A 21,106-nucleotide genomic window follows, 5' to 3' on the forward strand; every position below is an offset into this window, starting at 1 on the left:
TCACTCTCTACCGCAGTGCTCTCTGCGCGTTCGTAGGCATGCTCTCTCTGGCCACGCGGTTTCGGTTTCGCATTGCGAGCTCCCCCAGAATTGTTTGCGCTGCGGCTGCGACGAGAATGACGTTTTCGAAAATCTAAACCCTGATATGAATATTATTTATGGTTCACTACAAACCTCCTATTAAATAAAGAGCGTAACAGTAATAGCATAAAGGTTAATTATTCAATATTACTTAACGAGCCTGCTAATTAACACATCTGCTGTATTCTGGTGCACACCACCGCTGACAAAGCTATGCCAAAAATAGTGCGCGTATAACTCAAAAAGCCTATTTTTAAAAATTGCTAACAGCCTTGGGTGAAACATCCTGTGTGTGTCGCACTTTTAATTGAGGAGTAAATATATCTGTCGAATGCCCTTAGAAGTACAGCGATGAAAAGCTTGGTACACTGTCATCCATACCGCTGACTCATTCGAGTTTGCACTCAATAAATTAAGAAACAATCCAATGAGAATTTTTGTACAGTCTATCGCCTAGCGAGGACCGCTGACCGCTGCAGTTTTTATTCCAAGCATGTGTACATATTTGAAGGGGAGGGCAAAAGGCATAGTAAGCCTGACGAGGCCTGTCCCACCAGGTGCACCTGACACAGCAACACAGCGTAACATGTATAACAGTAATGTAACATATAAATTATCACAAATGAATGACAATGGCAAAATTACCGCAGGCACGTCAAGAAATGAAACAAAATAAGTAGTCGTTTACATCATTGGTTAGGAACATTTTCACGAGTGTAAGTTTATGAGGGTTCTATTAACAGCATTTCTGTTAATTTTTTTTCTAAATAAGCACTCATTTCGGTATTTATGGATGAGATCTTTTATATGTTTGCTAGAATTTAGAAGAACTGTCATGGTATGGCATAGTTTGAGAGCCATAATTTGTTCTTATTCTGGGCGGCCTGGTACAATAATCTCTTAGCTGGTATTTTAGTAGGTGTTGGTCAGTGTGCATGATGTGTGAAAGTGTACCTCTGTAAAACAAGTGGTGAGCGTGACTGGCAAGCTGCAGAGTATTTAGTTTATAAATATTTAATATCTTTAAGCTACCCCAATGTGGAACTGTGGTCTCTAGATATGAAATATTTGCAATGACTCTGATCACTCTTTGTTGTAGCAAAAAGAGTGATTCCAAATTTGTGCCCGATGTGCTGCCCCAAACTAGAAGGCAGTAGTGAAGATGAGATTGTACAAGCGCAAAGTAAAGTTGTTTTCTTTAACCAAATTGGAAGAATATACCAAAATTTATTGATGATGCCAATGGAGCGTGCGACTTTCAATCGCACAGAGTTTATGTGGTCCTTCCACAAGAACTTTTTATTAAATATGACTCCGAGGAACCGCACAGACTAAGCACGTTGGATAACATTATTTCTAAAAATAATACTTTGTTCCATGTCTGTAATTTTGATTTTAGGTTTAAAGGATACAAACTTTGTTTTATTGACATTTAATTCTAATCTATTAACGTTTAACCAAACAGAGAGCTCGTCCAGCCAAAGATTGCATTTGTTAACTATAGTTTAAATATGTTCTCCACTAAAAACACATTTGTGTGATCCGCATATAGTATTATTTCAGGAGTGTTTGGTATATTGACACTGTCATTTATATGTGTCAGGTGGAGAAATGGCCCCAGAATGGAGCCCTGTGGCTCGCCCCTGCGTATTAAGCCGTATTCCGAACGTATACCGTTAACCATAGTGCACTGCTTTCTCGATTTTAGATAGCTAGTAATTAGTTGGAGTGCTGTACCTCATACTCCATAAAACTGAAGTTTGCTAATGAGTATGTTGTGATCAATGGAATCAAACGATTTCCTAAAGTCCAGCAACGAGTTGAGTGTTACCAATTTATTTTCAGTATTATTGAGTAGTGTGTCTTTTATACTTAATAAAGCAATGTCTGATGAGTTTCCTCTTTGAAAGCCGTGCGGTGCATTTACTATGACAGAGGATTTGTCTAAAACATTTACCAAGTGGGTGTAAATAACTTCTTCAGCAATTTTCGCAAACACAGACAGGACAGATATTGGTCGATAGTTGGTAAGATCATTCTGACAACCTCCTTTATGTATAACTGATATCCTTGCAACTTTCAGCTGTTGTGGAAAAATACCTTCTTTGAACATTACATCACAAATATGTGAAAAAACGGGAGCTATGATTGCACAAACTGCCTTCACAGTTTGGGCTTTAATGTTGTCTACTCCAGCAGCAGAGTTGTCTTTCAAATACATTATGTAGTGCGCGATTTCCGATACTGTCCTGGGGTTAAAAAAAATTGTACGCTCTTGATAGCTAGTGAGGAATGTTAACGGGTCGGGAGGGGTGTATTGTGAATTCGCGCTCTCGCCTGCTGCCAGAAAGTGCTGGTTGAATTTGTTCGAAAGTGAAAGGCCTTTGTAGCTGTGACCGTCAACTAGAATCTCATGGGGCATGGTTGCAGTTTTCCTACTCAGTAAATTATTGAATGTTCTCCAGATTTGTTCTGAGCTGTGTTTATTGTAAAATGCTCTTTTGTAATATTCTTGTTTTGCTTTCTTAAGGTCAGAGCTAAGTTTGTTTCGTATTTTTTTAAACGTGTGTAGAATGGTTATGTCCTCATTTTCTAAAAAGCGGGCTAAAATCTTATTTTTGTGCAACATTTGTGACGAGAAAGAACGAGAAAGAGAACCCAAGTTAACATGGTGCCCTCCTTTAGTGGCTCCAAATTGAAAAATAGCCAGTTAACGTTGCTTATGAAATGTCGAATCTAACACAAATCAAACATCACACTCCAGTCAACATTTGTTTGAAGTTATGTTGGTGGCTCGTGCAAACAGTCGCATGCAAAGGCAGCGTGCGGTCATGTTACAGAAGAGTCTTCTGGCCACATAAACCATGCAGAGCCCACCACGTCCATCGTTACTAGAACGAACTAGCTCTAGTAACGTTGACCACATCCGCTTTACAAATGTTATCTTACCAGTTGCTGCTAAAGTACATATATATTGGTTTGCAACATTTTAATTGACATAAATTTCCTTCCATGCCTTGTTCAACAGTGATTGTAGCGAAGCATTCAGGATAAACATCTAAATGAGTCCCACTGTTTTCTAGTAGTGACTGACAAAAAAATTACCGACGATTACGTTACTTCCTAATGCGAAATTTGAGCGCAGTAAATAAGCTGTTTCACCTTTTCGATAGATTGAGGCAAAGAAATCGAGCAACACATGTATGCGCTATCACAGAGTTTTTTTTTTATTTGTCACACGTATTCCTTTAACAAAGATTCCACTAGCAGTTCTTGACAGTCATGAAGGAAGCTTTGTGGTCGGAGAAATAGACTGATATATGTTCGACTTGGTACACCAATGCTTGATTCTCAAAGACGAGATCTATACAAGTGCCTCGCGAGGTTGTCACAGCCATGGGACGCGTTACGAGCGAGAGGAACGGGATGTTCTCCCGCATAAGTGTTAGGAAATTGCTGTTTGTCTTTATGTCAACATTAAAGTCCCCCACTACTAACATCGGTGTGGATCGATGGACGGTTAATGCGAGTTGCAGGAAGTGCACGACGTCTTTCGTGAGTGCGGTAGGGGCGAAGTAGGCAGCTACTACCAGCAAGCCGTTGGGCAACTTTGCGGCGCACAGTTCGCCAACTTCATGTGACGTGCCAAACATTTCGACTGGTATTGCAGAGAGACCTGTGCGCAAGTAGATAGCGACTCCCGCCGCTCTGTTGTGGTCTCTGCGAGCACCACAGCAGTATAGGAAATCTATGATTTCGAGAGGCTCTTCGGGATCCATCCAGGTTTCAGCAAAGCAAAGTACAGAGGAATGGCGCAGAATGTGATCGTGGTGTACGTCCTTGGCATGTGCGGCAAGGGAGCGTACGTTAAGAATGTGGTTGTGAATGATGAATCAAGTGCTGCCAGCGAATGACGCGTCCATTGGCTGTCTGCGTGTGTTACTGATGTGTGGTTAACATGTTAAGCTTTGCCTGTAAGAGTGGAACGCGACAGCGTCTTGCAACGCTGCCAGGGAGTCCACAGAACGCCATCGCCAATTCGGCTGTACGCCTTGCTGGACAGTAAATTTATTTTTTGAGGAAAGGAAATGTATCTCTCTCGCATATCTGGGTGAACACCTGCACCTCGCCGTAAGGAAAAGGGGGAAGATGGGAGTGAACGAAGACGCCGTATTAGCTAGACGCGCCTTTGTTCATTCCAAACCATTCAGCTGGCATTACGGAGTGGCTAGCGTGCTCGTATCGCACTCCGGATACCCTGGTTCGATTCCCCAACTCGACCAATTTCGTTCTCGGTTTTATTGATTTATGCGGTCTAACTAGAAAGGTTAATTAGGCTATTTCATATTTATATTATTGTATTTCTATCCATCGTGTTCTGTCATTAACCTGTCAATTGTTGGAACTGTCTAGGATGTTCGACACAACGTATATGAAACGAGCAACGTCTTACTGAGTGGGGAAGTGCGTGGTGGTGGAGGGAACGCGGCTTCGTACTTATCTGTTTTTTTTTTTCAGCAGCGTCTCCTTCCGCGGACGCTGTTGTCGCTGCGGCGCGCGTCTTTCTTTTCTTTTCTTCTGACCTCTTCATTCTCCTCTATACTAATTAGGCTAATTGATTAATTAAGCAATTAACAAAACTCAGTCCAACTTAGTTGCAGCATCACTATACGATCCCTTTGATTGGTTGCATGGTTACTAGCCAAAGTACAATTAGCCCCATTTGAAATTCGCGCACTGTGACGTCACGAGCATTTCGACCAATTGAAAAGCGTGACATTGGGGGCGGAGCTGGTTACGAGGCCGACGACGACGCGAAACCCAGGAACGGACGCCAAAGAGCTGCGCTCTAAAAAGGCTGGAGGAAGCACTGACCCACAATGCGCGTCTGCTTGACTGCCAGCTCCGGCCGCATTTATAAACAAAATTCACTGCGCAATATAGCTGCAGTGCCTGTACGCGATAAAATTTGAAATAACGTATTAAACAGGCGAGGCAACAAACACACCCATCCGCTCTGCCGCGGCCAGCAGTGGCACTCCACGAGCGCGGGCACTAGGGTGCCTCGATGCCAGCGCCACTAGGGTGCCTCGATGCCAGCGCCGCCTCTGGCATCGAGGCACCCAGTTGTATTAACTCTATGCCCAGTTCTTTCCTTCCTCTCTATGGAGGCACCCTAGCGGGCACCTCTCCTTGGCCGTGTGCAGCGCCGCCAATAGCGCGCCGGATCGCGGAGGCGCTAGAGGGATGCAGGGAAGTGTGTGGCTACTTTCCCAGATCAAGAGGTTTATGCGACAGATCATTGCATCATCGCGCGCTTGTTTTCTCTGGAACATTACAACAAAGCTGTGTGAGCAAAGGATTCAGAAGGCGGAGGGGGGAACTGTGCGATAAAGCTGTGGCTGCACCCGGTGTGTTCTTTCGGGTTTTCTTTCAGCTCGTTCGGGTTTTTTGTTCAGATTTCGCTCTTTCGTGGCGACCACGGCTGTAATATTTCGTGACGTAGGTATAAAGTAAAATCCATAAGTCTGCACATCCCTGTGAATATTGTACACTGAGAAAAAACAATGTCTGGGTTATATTGAGCTTCCGTGAGCAGATGAACGCGTGCATCGCCCTGCGAAGCTGCGTTTGCTCCGCGCAGTTTATCGGTTGACTTGTTTTGATCCGCTGGTAGTATATAGTCGGGGTCTAGGAACTGCGTCAAATCATCACATCAGGTCAGCATATGGAGTGCTAAGTACAGTATGTGCAAAAATTGCTCGAATCTAAATGCGCTATTTACTTCTACTTGAAGTGCTCTCAGCGCGCTGCCATTCAGATGCGGGTTCATTCGCTGGCCCGCAATGTTGACAAAATAAGGACGTCCGCGCATTGATCGCGCTTTGTCGTCGTCCTCTGCTTTTTTTCTTTTTTTTTTGAAGGGATCACTGGCTCTTAGAGGCTAGCACGTACCACAATGCTTCAGATGCAAGCCAGAACTCATTCACTACGTAGTACGCTCAGTTATGTTGACGTTCGACGCACACGTGCCATCTTTTGCTTCCTTCTCTCCTTCCCATCGTCCCCCTCTCAGCAGCCACTGCGCTTGCATCTGACGCCAGGAGGCTCCTCGACCGCACCGACCGTCGGTCGGGTGTATTGCGCTGATGCTGGAACGTGCCGTGCGGAATTGTAGTGCAGCACTCGATGTGTCGCGCGAGTGTTTCATCGGCTCGTTTGCTTGGAATGAGCACACAGGTTTCTGCCACTAACAGTCATCTTCACCTACTGTAACGACTGAGTTGTGAAACAGAGGTAACGGCTGTCGATCGATCTTTTGCGTGTTTATCGGTTTTGTGTACAGTGCAGCTTGTAATGGGTGCCCGACGTCGTTTGATGAGACGACCCGCACAGAACAACAAGTCCCGTTTCATTAATCAATTAGTTAACAACGACACAAACACTGTAAGCATCGGGGACATTTCTTTATTATGCAGAGTTCCGGTTGAAGGCAGCCGAGGCCTCGTGGAGGCATTCATAGGTTCGAATCTGACGTTCCCCTTTGCTCATCGGGAACTGGAGCCGTTACCACTGTGTTGGTATGCATAGTTTGTGCGCCGTTGGCGTTGCTGATGGCTGTCGAAGGCGAGCTGTGTATACCTGAGCTGCGGCGGAACTGTAATTTTATATCCTCGGCTCTCGCGTCGTTCGTCGTCTTTCGAGCGCTGGCTTTCTACGGGGTTTGCTGCTGACGATTGTTCTGAGCAGCGGACGCCTTGTCAGGAAAGCTGGCGCCGCTTGGCTTGTGCAGAGGTGATATTTTGCATTTGCGAGTTTCTGCCTGCGTCTGTATCTTGTACAACTGTGACAGTATCCGAGCTGTAAGTCAGCTTCGTCCTCTTGCGGTTTGTTTACGTTTTGGTCGTTGTGGTTGTGTCTGATGTGCTGTGTCACGTTCCGTTAGTTTGCACAGAGATACGGAGGATGGATTCGATGCCTCACAGCGGAATCGTGAATAATAATTCTAGAGCCGAGTTTTGTGACCATGCACGCCTTTAACAAATTTGTCGCGAACGTGTCTGGCGATCAATATTTCACTACAGTGGCTGGCCACAGCTGTTTTGCAACTGTTTGTCAACGTTTTGCAGCAACCTGTGCGTACGGATGCGCAACTTGGAGTCACTTATATGGAGGGTCTGCCTTCTGGCTGTTTTCGTGTGGTTCTGTCTTGTATAACCGCGGCAGCATGCTTGCAACTCGTCAGAGTACCTCAAAAGGAGCAGCACTTTTTTTTACCTCCTGTCAAAGACTTGCATCAGTGTGTCACTGCATGGTTTTCATATGAGACTTTGGCAGTGTTAATGCTTGTCTGGTGAGGAAAGTTAGGTTAGTTTTTTTATATTGTAGCTATCACACTGTTGAGGTAGTGCTATAAGCAGTGGCCAAGAAAGAGTAAACAGCATTTTGCAGTGAAGCAGATAAAACGCATAATTTGTGCAAAGGCTTTTGTACTGCTGGCACAGTATCAAAAACATGCTTGTACTTTTGATTAGTGTTGCAAAAAAATGGCTCACTTCTAATATGTGCTGATGTCCTTTTCCAGAGTAAGAAAAACTGATCAAGTATGGCACCAACAAGACAGCACTTTTGGGGCAGAAAAGTGGATCATCAGCGTTTAGGACTGCACTCATACATTGGTGCCAATGATCACATGCTCCAGAAGCTGTACAGTGCGCTACTGCCATCAGAGAAACCTGATTTTGACCATTCAAGTCATGGAGGCATTTTCAACTTGTCTTTCGCCCCTGAAGGGTATCTGACTTTTTTGTATGTTTTACACATGCAGCTTTTGCAAACATAGCTTGGAAAGGCTGCCTGTGTTTGTTTGCTAGTATGCACTTATAATGTTTAGAGCTGTCTAATTATTCCATTTTTGAAACCATGGTTTAAAGTCTGGGATTATCCCATGGCATGTTTTGGAGATTAGGAGATGGTGGCACTATGAGCTCTGTCATAAAATCCTGGCTTATCCCATGGCATGTTTTGGTGATTAGCAGATGGAGGCACTAGATAGAAGTTCTTTCATTGCTTATTGTTGGTGCTCCGCAGCTCTTCATTATTCATGTTGGGAGAAAACCTGACCAGGTACTGAACTACCACAATTATACTTGTTGACCTCAAAATTTTGTAGCTAGAGCCTCTCTAATTTTTAAACTATGGAGCCTGATTGATAAGTTTCACTACTGGTGTCTGTAAAGAGTCTGTTGGTGGTGGCATAGTATTTAGCATGATAACATTCGACATATTGGGGATGCTTTCTGGCATTAATGCTGTTAGCGTTTAGTGACATTGCAAAATTATGTGACAGTGGAGGCCACCAATTACATGCCTACACCATGATGTCATACACCCACTTGCAGCCACCTTATATGGTGGACACAGTGGCAAGTTATTGCGGATGAAAAGGTTTAGATGTTTTGTTATTGTGTAATCGAGAAGTATGGGAGTTGTTGAAACTTATTATTGATGACCTTAAAGGAGTCTGTGGTCTATTTGGTGTTTGATAGTGAGCCATCTTTGCACCCACAAATGTCGTGCTAATCAATGTGGAAAGTGTGACACCAGACAGCACATGAAAGATAATGACACAGCCACCATCTCTCTTTGTGTCATTCATTCATTCATTCATTCATGTTATGATTTCTTTAATACATATCTTTTTATTGCTGCTATGCCTGTCAGGTTGCATGAAATGCAACATTCAGTTTTCAGCAGTTTTCAACTCTTGGAGTGTGCTGCTATTCTGAAGGCTGGTCACCGTTTGGCGAAATACAGTTAATGTTGTGGCAACTTTTTTTTTACCAGGTGCTGCTGCATTGCCAGGAGAGAAATATTTTTTATGCCAGAGTGTTATAGTCAAGTTACTGTTTGTTTTGATTTGTGACCATGTGAGCACATACAACACCATCACCACAGGGTGGTGAACCCCTCAAAGCATTCCGGAGTGACTTTGCAGTTGTTGTGGAAGTAGTTTAAGAAAGGCTGTTGGTGGGCACATGCTCGAAAAAAATACTTTATTCACACATTTGCTGCCATTCAAACTATCATCTTCATGCTCATCCATCTGCTCTAGAAATGTGTCTTCTTCAATGCCAGTTGTGATCAGCCCTGTAAATTCCATCCTGAGACAAGGGCCTCTACCATTGATCTCTAACTACAGCAGTTTTGCGCTGGTATTGGCCGTTTTGTTCTAGTAAACTTAACCTCATCACTTTATATTTAACCCAGTGCTGTCCTTGAGTACATTTCTCTTGTCTTCATATCTAGTCTGTCGTTCCAAGAGATCTTCAAGCAGTTATCTCTTTTGTGGATTGCATGTCTGGCCCAAGTCCATTTCCTCCTCATGGTTTCAGCTAAAAAGTCGCCAACTCGTGTTTTCTAGTCCCCTCAGCTGTTTTCCTGCCTTAGAGAGAAAGATAACACTTATCATTTCTTTTTCCATTGCTTGCTATGCTACCCATAGTGTCATTTCAAGCTTTTGTTGTTAGCATGTTAAGTTTCAGCACCGCAGGTGTGTTTCTAGCCAGTATCCTGAAATAGGCATGGAAGAGCAGCAGCCGTGCACGTGTTGTTAAAACTGCCGCCATTTTTGTTGCTGCTTGTTTCCCCAGTTTACTTATGGGTTCTGTTGGTCGGGGATGTTTCTGCCTGTTCTTCCATTGCCCTCGGCACAACTGTACTGTCACTGCTGACGGCTGACAATCAGCATTTGGAATTGCTACGCGGGACACCCAGTTTCGCACTTTATTTATTTATTTATAAGATACTTACTGCCGGAAATGCACATAACAAAAAAGCATCACAAGAATTTAGTTCATTCATTATTGATTTTATTCATTTATTTATTTATTTACAATACCCCTAAGGGCCCTCGTGCGAGGGTATTACATAGGGGGGCGATACAAGCATAAAAATATGGCACAGGCATTTGAAACAAAATACACGTAATAATGAATTAAAACTAGTAATGTACACAAATAACACAACAAACAACGCAGAATAAAATAATTAGTAAATGCGCATAATACAACAAAAAAAACCAAATCTGTTAGTCCATGGTTTGCTTTAACGAATGCTGAAACGATTGTAGGTTAACCTCAGTAGCTATGTGTGATGGCAAGTTATTCCAATCTACTATAGTGCGAGGAATGAATGATTTCGCGTAGAGCAATGAACGGCATGTGATGCGTTTTATTTTGTTGTCATGGTCACGGCGAGGAAAGACTGCAGGGTGTGGCAAAAAGAAGTCGTCGTGGAGGGTGGGATGGTGATACAGTTTGTGAAGTAAGGTTAGGCGAGCGAAATGGCGTCGACATGATAACGGTTCCAACTCTGCACGTTGTTTCAATGCTGTGACACTGGTGAAGTGTGAATAATCTGAAAAGATGAAGCGAACAGCACGGTTTTGCAGGGATTCAAGGTTGTTCATGATGTAAGCTTGTTGGGGGTCCCATATGGCAGAAGCATACTCAACTTTCGGGCGGATTAGCGTGATGTAAGCAAGTTTTTTTAAGTGTGAAGGCGCGTGTTTGAGATTACGCCTAAGAAGGCCGAGTGTGCGATTTGCTGATGCTAAGATTGTGTTAATATGGTAATGCCAAGTTAGGTCAGACTTAAAGTGAACTCCTAGGTACTTGTAAGTTGTTGTAAGTTCAACTCTATCGTTATTGAGGAAGTAGGCTGTAGCAATTCGAGTGGAACGGTTAGTAAACGACATTAACTTTGTTTTAGATGCATTTAGAGACATTAGCCAGGAAGAACACCAAGCCGTTACAGCGTCAAGATCAGTTTGAAGTGAATGGCGGTCGGTTTCATTAGTAATATTACGATATATTACACAATCATCACACAACTAAGTCAACAGTCTGTACACATACTGATTTTATTCATCACTCAATTAAGTCAGCAGCCTGTACACATACTCATTTTTGCAGCGGCTCTACAGTATTAGTAAATAAGCGATTATTGAACTAGTAATTATAATAGATATTAATAAGTGTTCTTCTCTCTAGCCTTTGGTTTCCGACATGACACAAGGTATGGTACTTGGCCCGTAGCCTTTTCTGACTTACTTTGATGGCTTGCCAACTCAGATTTCTTTGTACATGCTCTTATTTTCTGGTCTTTGTAATGTAGCACTCTCACTTCTAGCACTAACATCTTAATTGTGCAGTCTGATTTAAACAGCATTGCATCATTGTTTAGCAGGTGGCTGATGTTTCTAAACAATAATAAAACATCACCAATTACTGCAGGTTATCCTATCCTGGCCATCACCTAAGTAATTATCTCTGTATCTGGAATATGTGTGGGTAATTCCTATCTTTCTTTCAATTATGCTGTAGCCAATGTAAGCCTGTCTCTTTCTGTCTGTGGGTTTCTGAGTCAATTCCAGTCCTTCAGCGAACAGCTGAAATGAACTGCTAGTTGTACCTCTTCTTTGGTTCTACCTCTGTGATGTGGTGTGGTCTTTATCAGGTTCATTGGTTTTTTTTTGGGAGATCTTACCAGTGTCCCGCCTAGCTATAATACTTTCTCCCTCAACTGCATACTCTGTGATACATGATGATTTAGGTCACATCATTAATTGCCTCAACGCTGTTCTCATCTTCCTGGCCTAAATTGGAGAGCCTGAACTGCAGCGCTGTTTATTTTTCTGCTGTCAGTTTATTAATTCACTCCTGCCTAATCCCTAAATTTCTTTTCAAATCTAGGCAAATCCAATACTTATTGACTCACTGGTCATTACGTTTCACCTTGCCCGACTCATCTTTATATGCAGGGGGCAGAATTTGTGCAAAGTGTTCGTTATTCTTACATTATTTTTCTGTAAATTTTGCTAGTAATTCCCTCCTGCTATTCCTGGAGGCTGTGCCTTATTTTTCTACTACATGTTCATCTTCCTGCTTGCTGCTTCTCTACTTTTGCACTGAAGCCACCTATCAATATAGATATGCATACTGTGTTTTTACATTTTAATGTGAGAAATGCGACGGCACTATGGCCCCCTTTTGCCAGTGACTCTATGGGGAGGCGTCTGTGCGAGGCCACCACTCCAGTACTTCTAGCGGGGCAGGTCTGAACTAGCGCTCGCGCCGCAGTTCTGCTGGAGGAGTGTGAGGAGGAGGCACAGAAGGTAGAGCGAGTTGGATTGGTTCGTTGAATCACGCCATCAACGTTGTACACCAGCTCTGCGCGTCATGTCTCACGCTGCGCTCAGTTGTGTTCGAGCTTATGTTTGGGATGGATACTCCTGGTTCCTTGACTAAAGAAGACGTTGTTAGAACCTGACATGCTCAGTGTGTCAAATTGCGGCGGCTAAGGCAACAGTGGCGGTGGGAAGAGCAGGACAACAGGAGTCGGCAGTGCGGGTGGCCAAAGCGGAACTGAAGTGGAGAAGACATGAAGGTCCGGCAATGAGAGCAGCCGCATTGGAAGCAATGCGTAGAAGACGTCAAGCAGAGGCGAGGCAGTTGACACTCTGCTGGTGCAGATTTGTCGCATCACATTGTATAATCAAGATCTCCACAGAACATTCTGACCGCATCATGACTGAATGTTGATGCATAGGCCTATATGACACTGTTTGATTGTAATGACTACCAACCTCGATTGTAATGACTACCATCCTCTCATCAGTGCTGACAAGTTTGCCAATGTTCCTTGCAACAGTAGAATGCGGTTGATACAGATTTCACAAGGTCATAAAAAGTATTCGTATGGTCAGAAATTTGCATAATCCGAAATGAATTAAATCCTTGTGCGTAAGCACGGAAGATGCATTCACTCAGGGCTGTTTAAAGGCTTACAGGATTTAGTGATGGCCACGTACCATTGCACACTGCTCGCAGTGCGTACAGTGCGACAGGTGATTGTGCGTTGGTGATGTGCGGGCAGCGTTTAGTGCTTGAGGGTGTGGTTGCGGCTCACACCGCAGTGGCTTAAGAGGCTGTTCAGAGCACCCGAAATCCCGCATATTGTGCATGATGTGGTTCGGACATGGAATTTTATGAGTTCGTATCATCCCGAAATTTATATCAGCTGTGATCGTTACATTGAGATTTTACTGTTTTTCTTCATGAATCAAGAATCATACTCAATATTTTGTGCTGTCAAGCCCTGATGTTCATTCGTTAATACTGTACGCCACTAGGCACAAAAAAAAAAAAATCAAATAAACCACTCAGAAGCGATTTTCTGCCACAAAGTTTAATTAATCTGTCACTAACCCGTGCTATTTTTCTTTTCATCTTTCTTCTTTCTGTTGTGCTCTTTATTGTGATCAGTATATTCGCTAACTTGCTCAACAGTTTTCCGTTTCTCACCTTTTGCTTTTAACTAATGCTCTCACTGTTTGCTGCATGGCTGCATGGCACTGCATGTGATCATCTCTCAAGACTCACCACTGGCACAGAGCTGTACTGCTAGGTTCCAGATGTCACCCATATTCGATCATCCTTATTATTATTATTATTATTATTATTATTATTATTATTATTATTATTATTATTATTATTATTATTGCCTCTTTATTAATAAAATAACAAAGGAAGGAAAAGATGTTGCTTGGTACGACATCTGCTATCAAAACCTGAAGCATCTGAGCTGCAGCTAGCGTGAGAAAAAGGACAGGGAGAGGGAAAGAAAGGGGGCAACATTAGCAAGAAAGATTAGGGGTAGGGTCCATCATCCTTCCCTTCTCCAATATCTGTCGCTCATTTCATAACAGGCTGTGGTCATGTGCTTTTTTCTTTTGATTGCTTTAGGCTTTGACCCGACAATATGTGTTCTTGTGGATGTGCGTGTGATTCTGTTTCTCATTATCTTGGTAACCATTCCTTAACTGCTAACCAAATCCGTAGCATCCCGTCCATGTATTCTGGTGCAAATGCTCTTCAACTCCTTTCTAATTCACAAGCATGCACCGTTATTAAACAAATGAGTGGAGTTGTGAGTGGCGCATTGCCCATCTGTCATCGCACTGTCATTCGTCTGGATGGCATATAGGTCTTTTTTTTCTTTTCTACACTCTCTTATCATGATCTTTTTGCCTTCACCACTCTGTAAGGCTATTGGTACTATGCTGGAATTCCCACAGACTCACGTGGGAGGGCATTACGCCCGCTTTTCTATGTTGCCGATTGCCTATCTCTATCAGCTCTTTTCTTCTTGCTTTCATTTCTTTTTTCTTTTTCATCTTGAGTTTTCTTCTTCCTTTGCTTTCTGCACCCAGCTATGTTTGTCTTTACCTAGAGTAATCTCTCTTTATTCTCTTTTCCCCCTTATCTTTCGTTCACTTCTTGCCTTCCTTCTCCAGCCCTCTTTTATTTGTTTTTTTTTTTTCACATGGTTTTTAGATGGCATCGCATTTTCGCAACATAACCTATCATTTTGTTTTCTTTGAAAATTCCTGGCGCTTTACTTTACAGTTTTTTTTTTTAATATAGTACCTGTCACTTGGTTTTCATCTTTTCTGGCAACAGTCAACATCTTGTGTGTGTCCCCCCCCCGTCCCTAGCTTTGTCATTCTACTCTAGGCATACCGTACCTCTTTTTCTCATCTAATTTTCGTTTGATTTTAAATTGCATTTTGGGTTATTTTTTAACGCTTTTCATTCATTTTGATTAGTTTAAACCTGTGATAACTCTGTTGGGACAGGCGTTCTTTCACTTTTTTTTTTCTTTTCTTTTGGTGGCCGCCGCAGTGGCTCAGTGGTTGTGGCGCTTAGCTGCAAACCCGAAAGACGTGAGTTCGATCCCATCCGCGGACGGTCGAATTTCGATGGAGGTGGTGTACTGTGCGATGTCAGTGCCGCGGGTGGTCGAAATTTCCGGAGCCCTTCACTACAGTGAAGCCTGAGTTGCTTTGGGATGTCGAATCTTTTTCATTGTCTTCGCTGCCGAGCCAGCTAAGAAGAGGAAGACCACTGGGAGTTTGTGCAAGGGGACATGCGCTGGGACGTTCTGGTTTTCATTTTGGTTCTAGGGTGCACTCATTAAAGCCCCTTCTAACCATCCAAGAGTTCAATCTCTGGGTGCCTGCCCGTGGCCCATCCTCAACATTTTGGTGCCGAAACCCGGGAGGCTGCGTGTGAATGGATCCTGGACCTTCCAAGGGCTGCGAGCGTGGCTTCCCAATGGAGAAGCTGAAATCCAAGCGGACGGCTCGACGGGTGCAGAACACCCGACTTATCAACGAGACAAGTGCTGTTCTGACTTCTGATCACTTGACACTTAGCCAACTCACCTGCCTCTACGAGCGCTTGAAGGCAAACAGCGAGGAACTAAAAAGGATTAATGACGAGCTCGAACTCCACATCTGCGATTGACTCAATTTTTGAAGCCGTATATGTGACGGTCATCGAGTATGAAGACCGCGCGACGCACACCCTTACCAGACTTCTCAGTTATCAGAACCGTATTTCGTCCATAGTGGCCCCTCCTTCCAGGGCTGTTGGTCTTGTTGTCGCCGCGTCTCCTGAAAGACCTGGAGCCAAGTTACCGAAGCTGACCATCACTCCTTTCTCTGGGGACTTGAGCCGCTGGAGCGAGTCCTGGGAACAATTTAAGAAAATTATACGTCAAAACACTGCTCTCATGGCCACAGAGTTATTGCGACTCTTCCTGATAGGAAACGCAGCCTCAGCCATCACAGACCTCCCCACAACCCTAGAAAGGGATAACTACTGAGGTGGTGGCGTTATGATCGCAATTAAAGATGATTAGCATCCATCTCTCGTGCAAATTGACTCACCACTTGAGCTGATTTGGGTGTCTGCTCCAGATGTGGACTGTTTGCAGGTGTGACACGACTGAGTTACTAATAGCTTTGGTGACCAAACTTGGATGGACTTGCCAAGGTATTACAACGTGCTTGAGAGCAGAGCGAGGCGTCACAGATGATGATTTGTGTGCTGCGAGCGAACACAGCCAAAAGTGACAAATGGCTCCGCTCTTTTTGGGAACTTGAGAGCTTGGGAATATCGGATCCTGATGTAAAGCGTGAATCAACTAGTGCGACCATGCGAGAATTCGAACGAAATATCCGTTTGCACGATGGAAGGTATGAAGTCGCACTACCGTGGAAGCAGGCAGCCGAGCTTTCCGACAACCGAGACATAGCTGTCACGAGACTTAAGAAGTTTATATCTCGACTTTCCATCAATGTTCACCTGCTTGATATTTATGACAAGACGATAAGAGAATACAACACTGTGGGACATGCCGAAGTGATTGACAGCCTTGCTACAAATCCTGCAAAGCTTGACTACATGCCGCACAAAGAAGTTATCAGAGAACACGCCCTGACTACAAAGGTGAGGGTAGTATTTAATGCATCTTCACATGCCAAAGGATGCATTTCTCTTAATGACTGTCTTGAAAAGGGGGATGATTTGTATCAAGACCTAGTGAAGATTCTGCTACGCTTTTGAACGCACCACCTCACCTTGACAGCAGACATCGAAAAGGCTTTTCTATAGACCTCCATTCGAGAGGAAGATCGAGATGCATTTAGTTTCCTTTGGTTCAGAGAAGGCGTCATTTCCAAGTATTTTGAAAATGACGTGCGCAAGTGGAGCAACTTTTGCCATTTGGAGCAACTTGCAGTCCGTTTTTACTAACTGCGACCGTTCTTTACCACTTGAAACAAGCACCCACCGGCAAAGCTGAGGCTGCCAGAATGCTTGCCGAGTCGTTTTATGCCGATGGTCTCATAAGTGGTGAGGACACAGACGAAGAAGCCCCCCAAACTGTGTCGCGAGGCTCAAGACCTTATGCAAGAAGCTGGCATGTTCTGGTCTCCATTTTGGTTTTAGGGTGCATTCATTGAAGCCCTTTCTAACCATCTAAGAGTTCAGTCTTTGGGTGCCTGCCTGTGGCCCATCCTCAACAGGGACTTTAAACAACCAAACCAAACCATCTTTTCTTTTGGCTTTTTCCTATCAAAGGGACGCTAAAATGAGGCTTAGAATGCAGACATGCGACTGTTGCGTGCACACATTCACAAACTGATTTTGCAGACATAGACGAGAGGAGGGGGGGGGGGGGGGGGGATAATTCAGAATATTCAAGCAGTCTGAAAAAGCAAACTCTTTCGGTAACTCTTTGGGGTTACAGCCGATTCTGTGAACCTGTCTGCTTAATTAAGGTGTCTGAACTTTTGGCACCTGAAAAATTAGTTTGTGACGTTACCTGAACTAGAATATTGCAGCCTTTTTAGGACATTGCTATCAAATAAAACAAATCCACTTCACTATTTGACTTTATTGATGAAATTGTTGCCTTAGTAGTGCCACCCTCCCGCTCCTGCATACCATGTGGGCAGTCTGAGTTTTGCTAGCCAGCTAGGTGACCTTTAGAAACCTCTCATTGAGGACTATTGCATTGACAAGTTTGGCAAAGGGTGCCACATTAAAAGCAGTAAATGTCCTTGTGGCATTTCACCCAGTTTGCATGACCTTATTTATTGGGTTTTTGCATGTGCCTTCTTATTATATCTACTTTGTTGCTGTTTGCCTGAATGTTGCTAGAATGTCTGTTTATCTGTTTCCTTTTGTCCGCTTTCTTCAGTGTGAGCCCCTCTCCTGGCTGTGCACCGGAAATTGCACATTTGTCGCAGTGCTTTATTTCTGTTATTTCTGTTTTCAGTTCAATATTGGTTGCAGCTACAGAAGGCAAAAGCATCCTAATATTTGACCCGCTGAACCACAAGCTCATTAGGGAAGTCGGGCATGCACACAGTGACTGTGTCAACTATGCCAGGTATGTGTCATTTATATATTTGAACCCAGTTATAACAACAAAATCCCACAAAAATGAAATTTTTGGTATGTTACATTTTTATTCACTCAGCGGATGTCCATAGAAACAACTTCGTTTTGCATCTGAGAAGTAAAGCATTTTCACTGTTCCGTGCAGCAATAATGCAGTGCTCTGAAATAGTAGCTTGCAAGTTGTCATGAGACCTGGGCCTGTTAAGAACTAAAAAGACTTTTTAAAAAATGGTTATTTTCTGATATGTTACATGTAGATGGATTGTATGCGATGTCATGGGTGCTGTGATGGTGTCTGTAGCATAGCTTCCATAATGCAGGCTGGAGCAGGTAGCTGCAAGCTGATTAGAAAAATGTGCAGGCTTTAGCCGTGCTTCTGATCTCGGACATGGCAGCCACTATGACATCAATGCAACCTATGTATGCTCTTGAACCCGCTTATGACAATCCCATGAGAATTAAGTTCTCATGGTGGTTCTCATGGTTTTATTGACCCAGTGGACATTTATAGAGTTCATTTCATCTCTCTGAATAGTAGATAGCTTTTACCATGTCATGCAGCAGTAATGCTTAAATAATGGAAAGTTGGGTGAGGTGGTTCCTTATACACATAGTCATCATCATAATCAGCAGCAGCAGAAGCATCCTGACTACACCCACTGGAGGTAAAAGGCCTCTCCCATATATCTCCAATTAACCCTGTCTTGTGCCAGCTGCGGCCATCCTGTCACTGCAAACTCCTTAAAGGGACTATGCAATGAATTAAAAGTCACTTGTAAATGTTTGTAAATGATGCTAAGAAGCATTCACACCAAGAGTCTTCGGAACTGAGCCGGCAATTTATTATGAATTTTTAAAAACCGCATTTTTTAAAATTCGCGGGCCGATTGGTGTCTTCGTAGTGACCGTCTTCGAAACCGAAATCGGGAAAATAGACGTCACTGGTCCCGTGAAGTCGCAGGCCACCACACGTTGTCATTCGCTGGAGCCACGACGTCACGGGCACGCTTCCGGTAGCCGTGAAAATCGTCTGCTCGAGCCGCTGCGCGACCTCCTCGGGCAAGCGCGAGCCAGGGCATTGCCTTCACGCATATGATTTCAATTTACCTCTGCCGCCTCTTTCTGTCGGGAGTTCGGGGACCACTTGCAGTGCCTTTGTCGCAGTGACAAGCAAAGAAATCTGACGTGCGCCGCGATCCAGGAAGGCGAAGAGAGACGCTGCCGACGTTGCTGCTGGGGTGCTGGGTGAGGCCGTGAGGCTGGGTGCGACAACCGGAAGCCGAACGTCAGCGAATGACGTATTCATGGGCGGGTCCCAGTCCCAGAGCTGTTTTCTTTATTTTTTCTTGGTGCTCCGCGCATACGAGTTGAGGGGGGAAGGGAGGAGCATGATTTTTAATCGCCGATAACTTCGTTGTTATTGATGCTAGCTCAAAAATTCTTGCGCTAGGGTGACGAGTGATGGAATGCCTATCTCTCCTCTGCTTTATGTAATCGCAATTAATTTACTGCATAGTCCCTTTAATCTCATCCGCCCACCTAGCTTTCTGCCACCCCCTGCTATGCTTCTCTTCCCTTGGAATCAGTCTGCTACCCTTAAGGACCATTTGTTATCTTGCCTTTGCACTGCATGCCCTGCCTAAGCCCATTTCTTCCTCTTGATTTCAGGGACCATTTGTTATCTTGTCTTTGCATTACATACCCTGCCCAAGCCCATTTCTTCCTCTTGATTTCGACTAGAATGTCATGAGCCTGTGTTTGGTCCCTGACCCACTTTGTCTGCCCTCTTCCTGTCTCTTAACGCCTATCATTTTTCTTTCCATAGCTCGTTGCGCTGTTCTTAACTTAAGTTGAACCCTTTTCGTTAGCCTCCACGTTTCTGGCCCGTAGGTGAGTACTGGTAAGATACAGCTGTTGTATACTTTTCTCTTGAGGGATATTGGTAAACTGCCTTTCATTATCTGAGAGAACCTGCTGTCATCCTTGTTGTTGTCTTGCACTACTTGTATAAGCAATAATGCAGCTTTCTGATGTAGTAGTCCACAAGTTCTATATGCCTGAGTGTATTAAAAGTGAAAAAACTTTGAAATTGGCTACCTTATGATAGATGTATACATAATCCGAGAATTATAGCAGTACCTTTGTGCGTTATGTGATGTAAAGAAGTGCTAGTGGTGATAACTGACCTGTTATGTGTTGTTTAAAAAATAATTTTGACAACAGAATGCAATCAAAGGTGATATAGTTTGATAGGCTAGATAGGTGATAGACTTCACCGCTCTGCAAGTGCTAACTGGGGCAAGAATAGTGTTGTGCATGCATCGTGTCGAAACAGCTGCGTTAATTTGTTCGCTGTATCTTGAAATGGATCATTATAGTCTCTTCTACTTGTGATCACTGCCTTGCCATACTGCCTCACGCTGCCTGTACTCACAGGTCCTCTGACCAGCATGCTTTTGTGACAGGTGACACCTCTCAGTGGCATGTAGTGTTCCGTATTAGCATTAGTAAAAAGCGGTGCTATTTGTGTGTTTTTCATTTTGTGAGTTTCAAATGTAGTAAAAAGGCAAGTCTCTCAAAGTGAAAAATTTCACAGGTTTCTAGACTCCCGGACATTTGCCACATGCTCAGATGACACGACCGTGGCATTATGGGATGTGCGAAACTTGAAGCGAAAGATACGTTCTCTCGTTGGCCACTCCAACTGGGTCAAAAACATTGAATATGCATCGGCAGAGGGGTTACTAGTGACCTCTGGATTCGATGGAAGCATACATACCTGGGACATCAATAAGTGAGTCTGTTATGATGTCTGCTTGCTATTTGCAATGGAACTTCATTGCTGTTATTCTGTATCATGGCTTTAAAGGGACAGTGAGGAGAGCTCTATCAATATTTTTTTTACAGCAAAATCCGATAGTTCGGCATTTCACGGCTTTGTTGCCACTTGGCCGGCAGCGAAAGATGCATTTATTTCTAAGAAATTTGGATTCGAAGTTGAAAAAGTTTTTCCCGCCGCTCTGATTCAAACTTGGGATTCTCTTATGACGACACAGGACTAAGTGACGTAAAACATGACGTGCACATGACGTAACGCAGACTCCGTGATTTCTGACGGCCAGCAGTGCGGCCTGGCAGCAGCCGAAAAGAAAGCTACCGCCGGCCGCACGTTGAAGGCATCTATCGGCTATTGCGGCCGTCGCTACTGT

General features: G+C 43.9%; 1 protein-coding gene across 3 annotated transcripts in view; it reads left to right on the top strand.

The window, feature by feature from the left end:
• The first annotated feature begins 5,293 nt into the window (after positions 1-5,293).
• Positions 5,294-21,106, top strand: part of LOC149349891 (DDB1- and CUL4-associated factor 10) — a 33,944-nt gene continuing 18,131 nt past the window's right edge. Inside the window, exons 1-4 of one of the 3 annotated variants that reach the window (XM_089578891.1) lie at positions 5,294-5,431; positions 7,667-7,875; positions 17,773-17,886; positions 20,494-20,691. In XM_089578891.1, the coding sequence (XP_089435017.1) occupies positions 7,688-7,875; positions 17,773-17,886; positions 20,494-20,691 (500 nt within the window). In that variant the 5' untranslated portion in view covers positions 5,294-5,431; positions 7,667-7,687. Of the gene's footprint in view, positions 5,432-5,692; positions 5,802-6,163; positions 6,379-7,666; positions 7,876-17,772; positions 17,887-20,493; positions 20,692-21,106 lie in introns of those variants that run through there. The other 2 variants (XM_089578892.1, XM_089578890.1) reach the window with 2 other exon arrangements.

Source organism: Amblyomma mixtum, chromosome 3 (genome assembly GCF_055824585.1).
Source record: "Amblyomma mixtum isolate Tamu chromosome 3, ASM5582458v1, whole genome shotgun sequence".
NCBI classification, from domain to species: Eukaryota; Metazoa; Arthropoda; class Arachnida; order Ixodida; family Ixodidae; genus Amblyomma; species Amblyomma mixtum.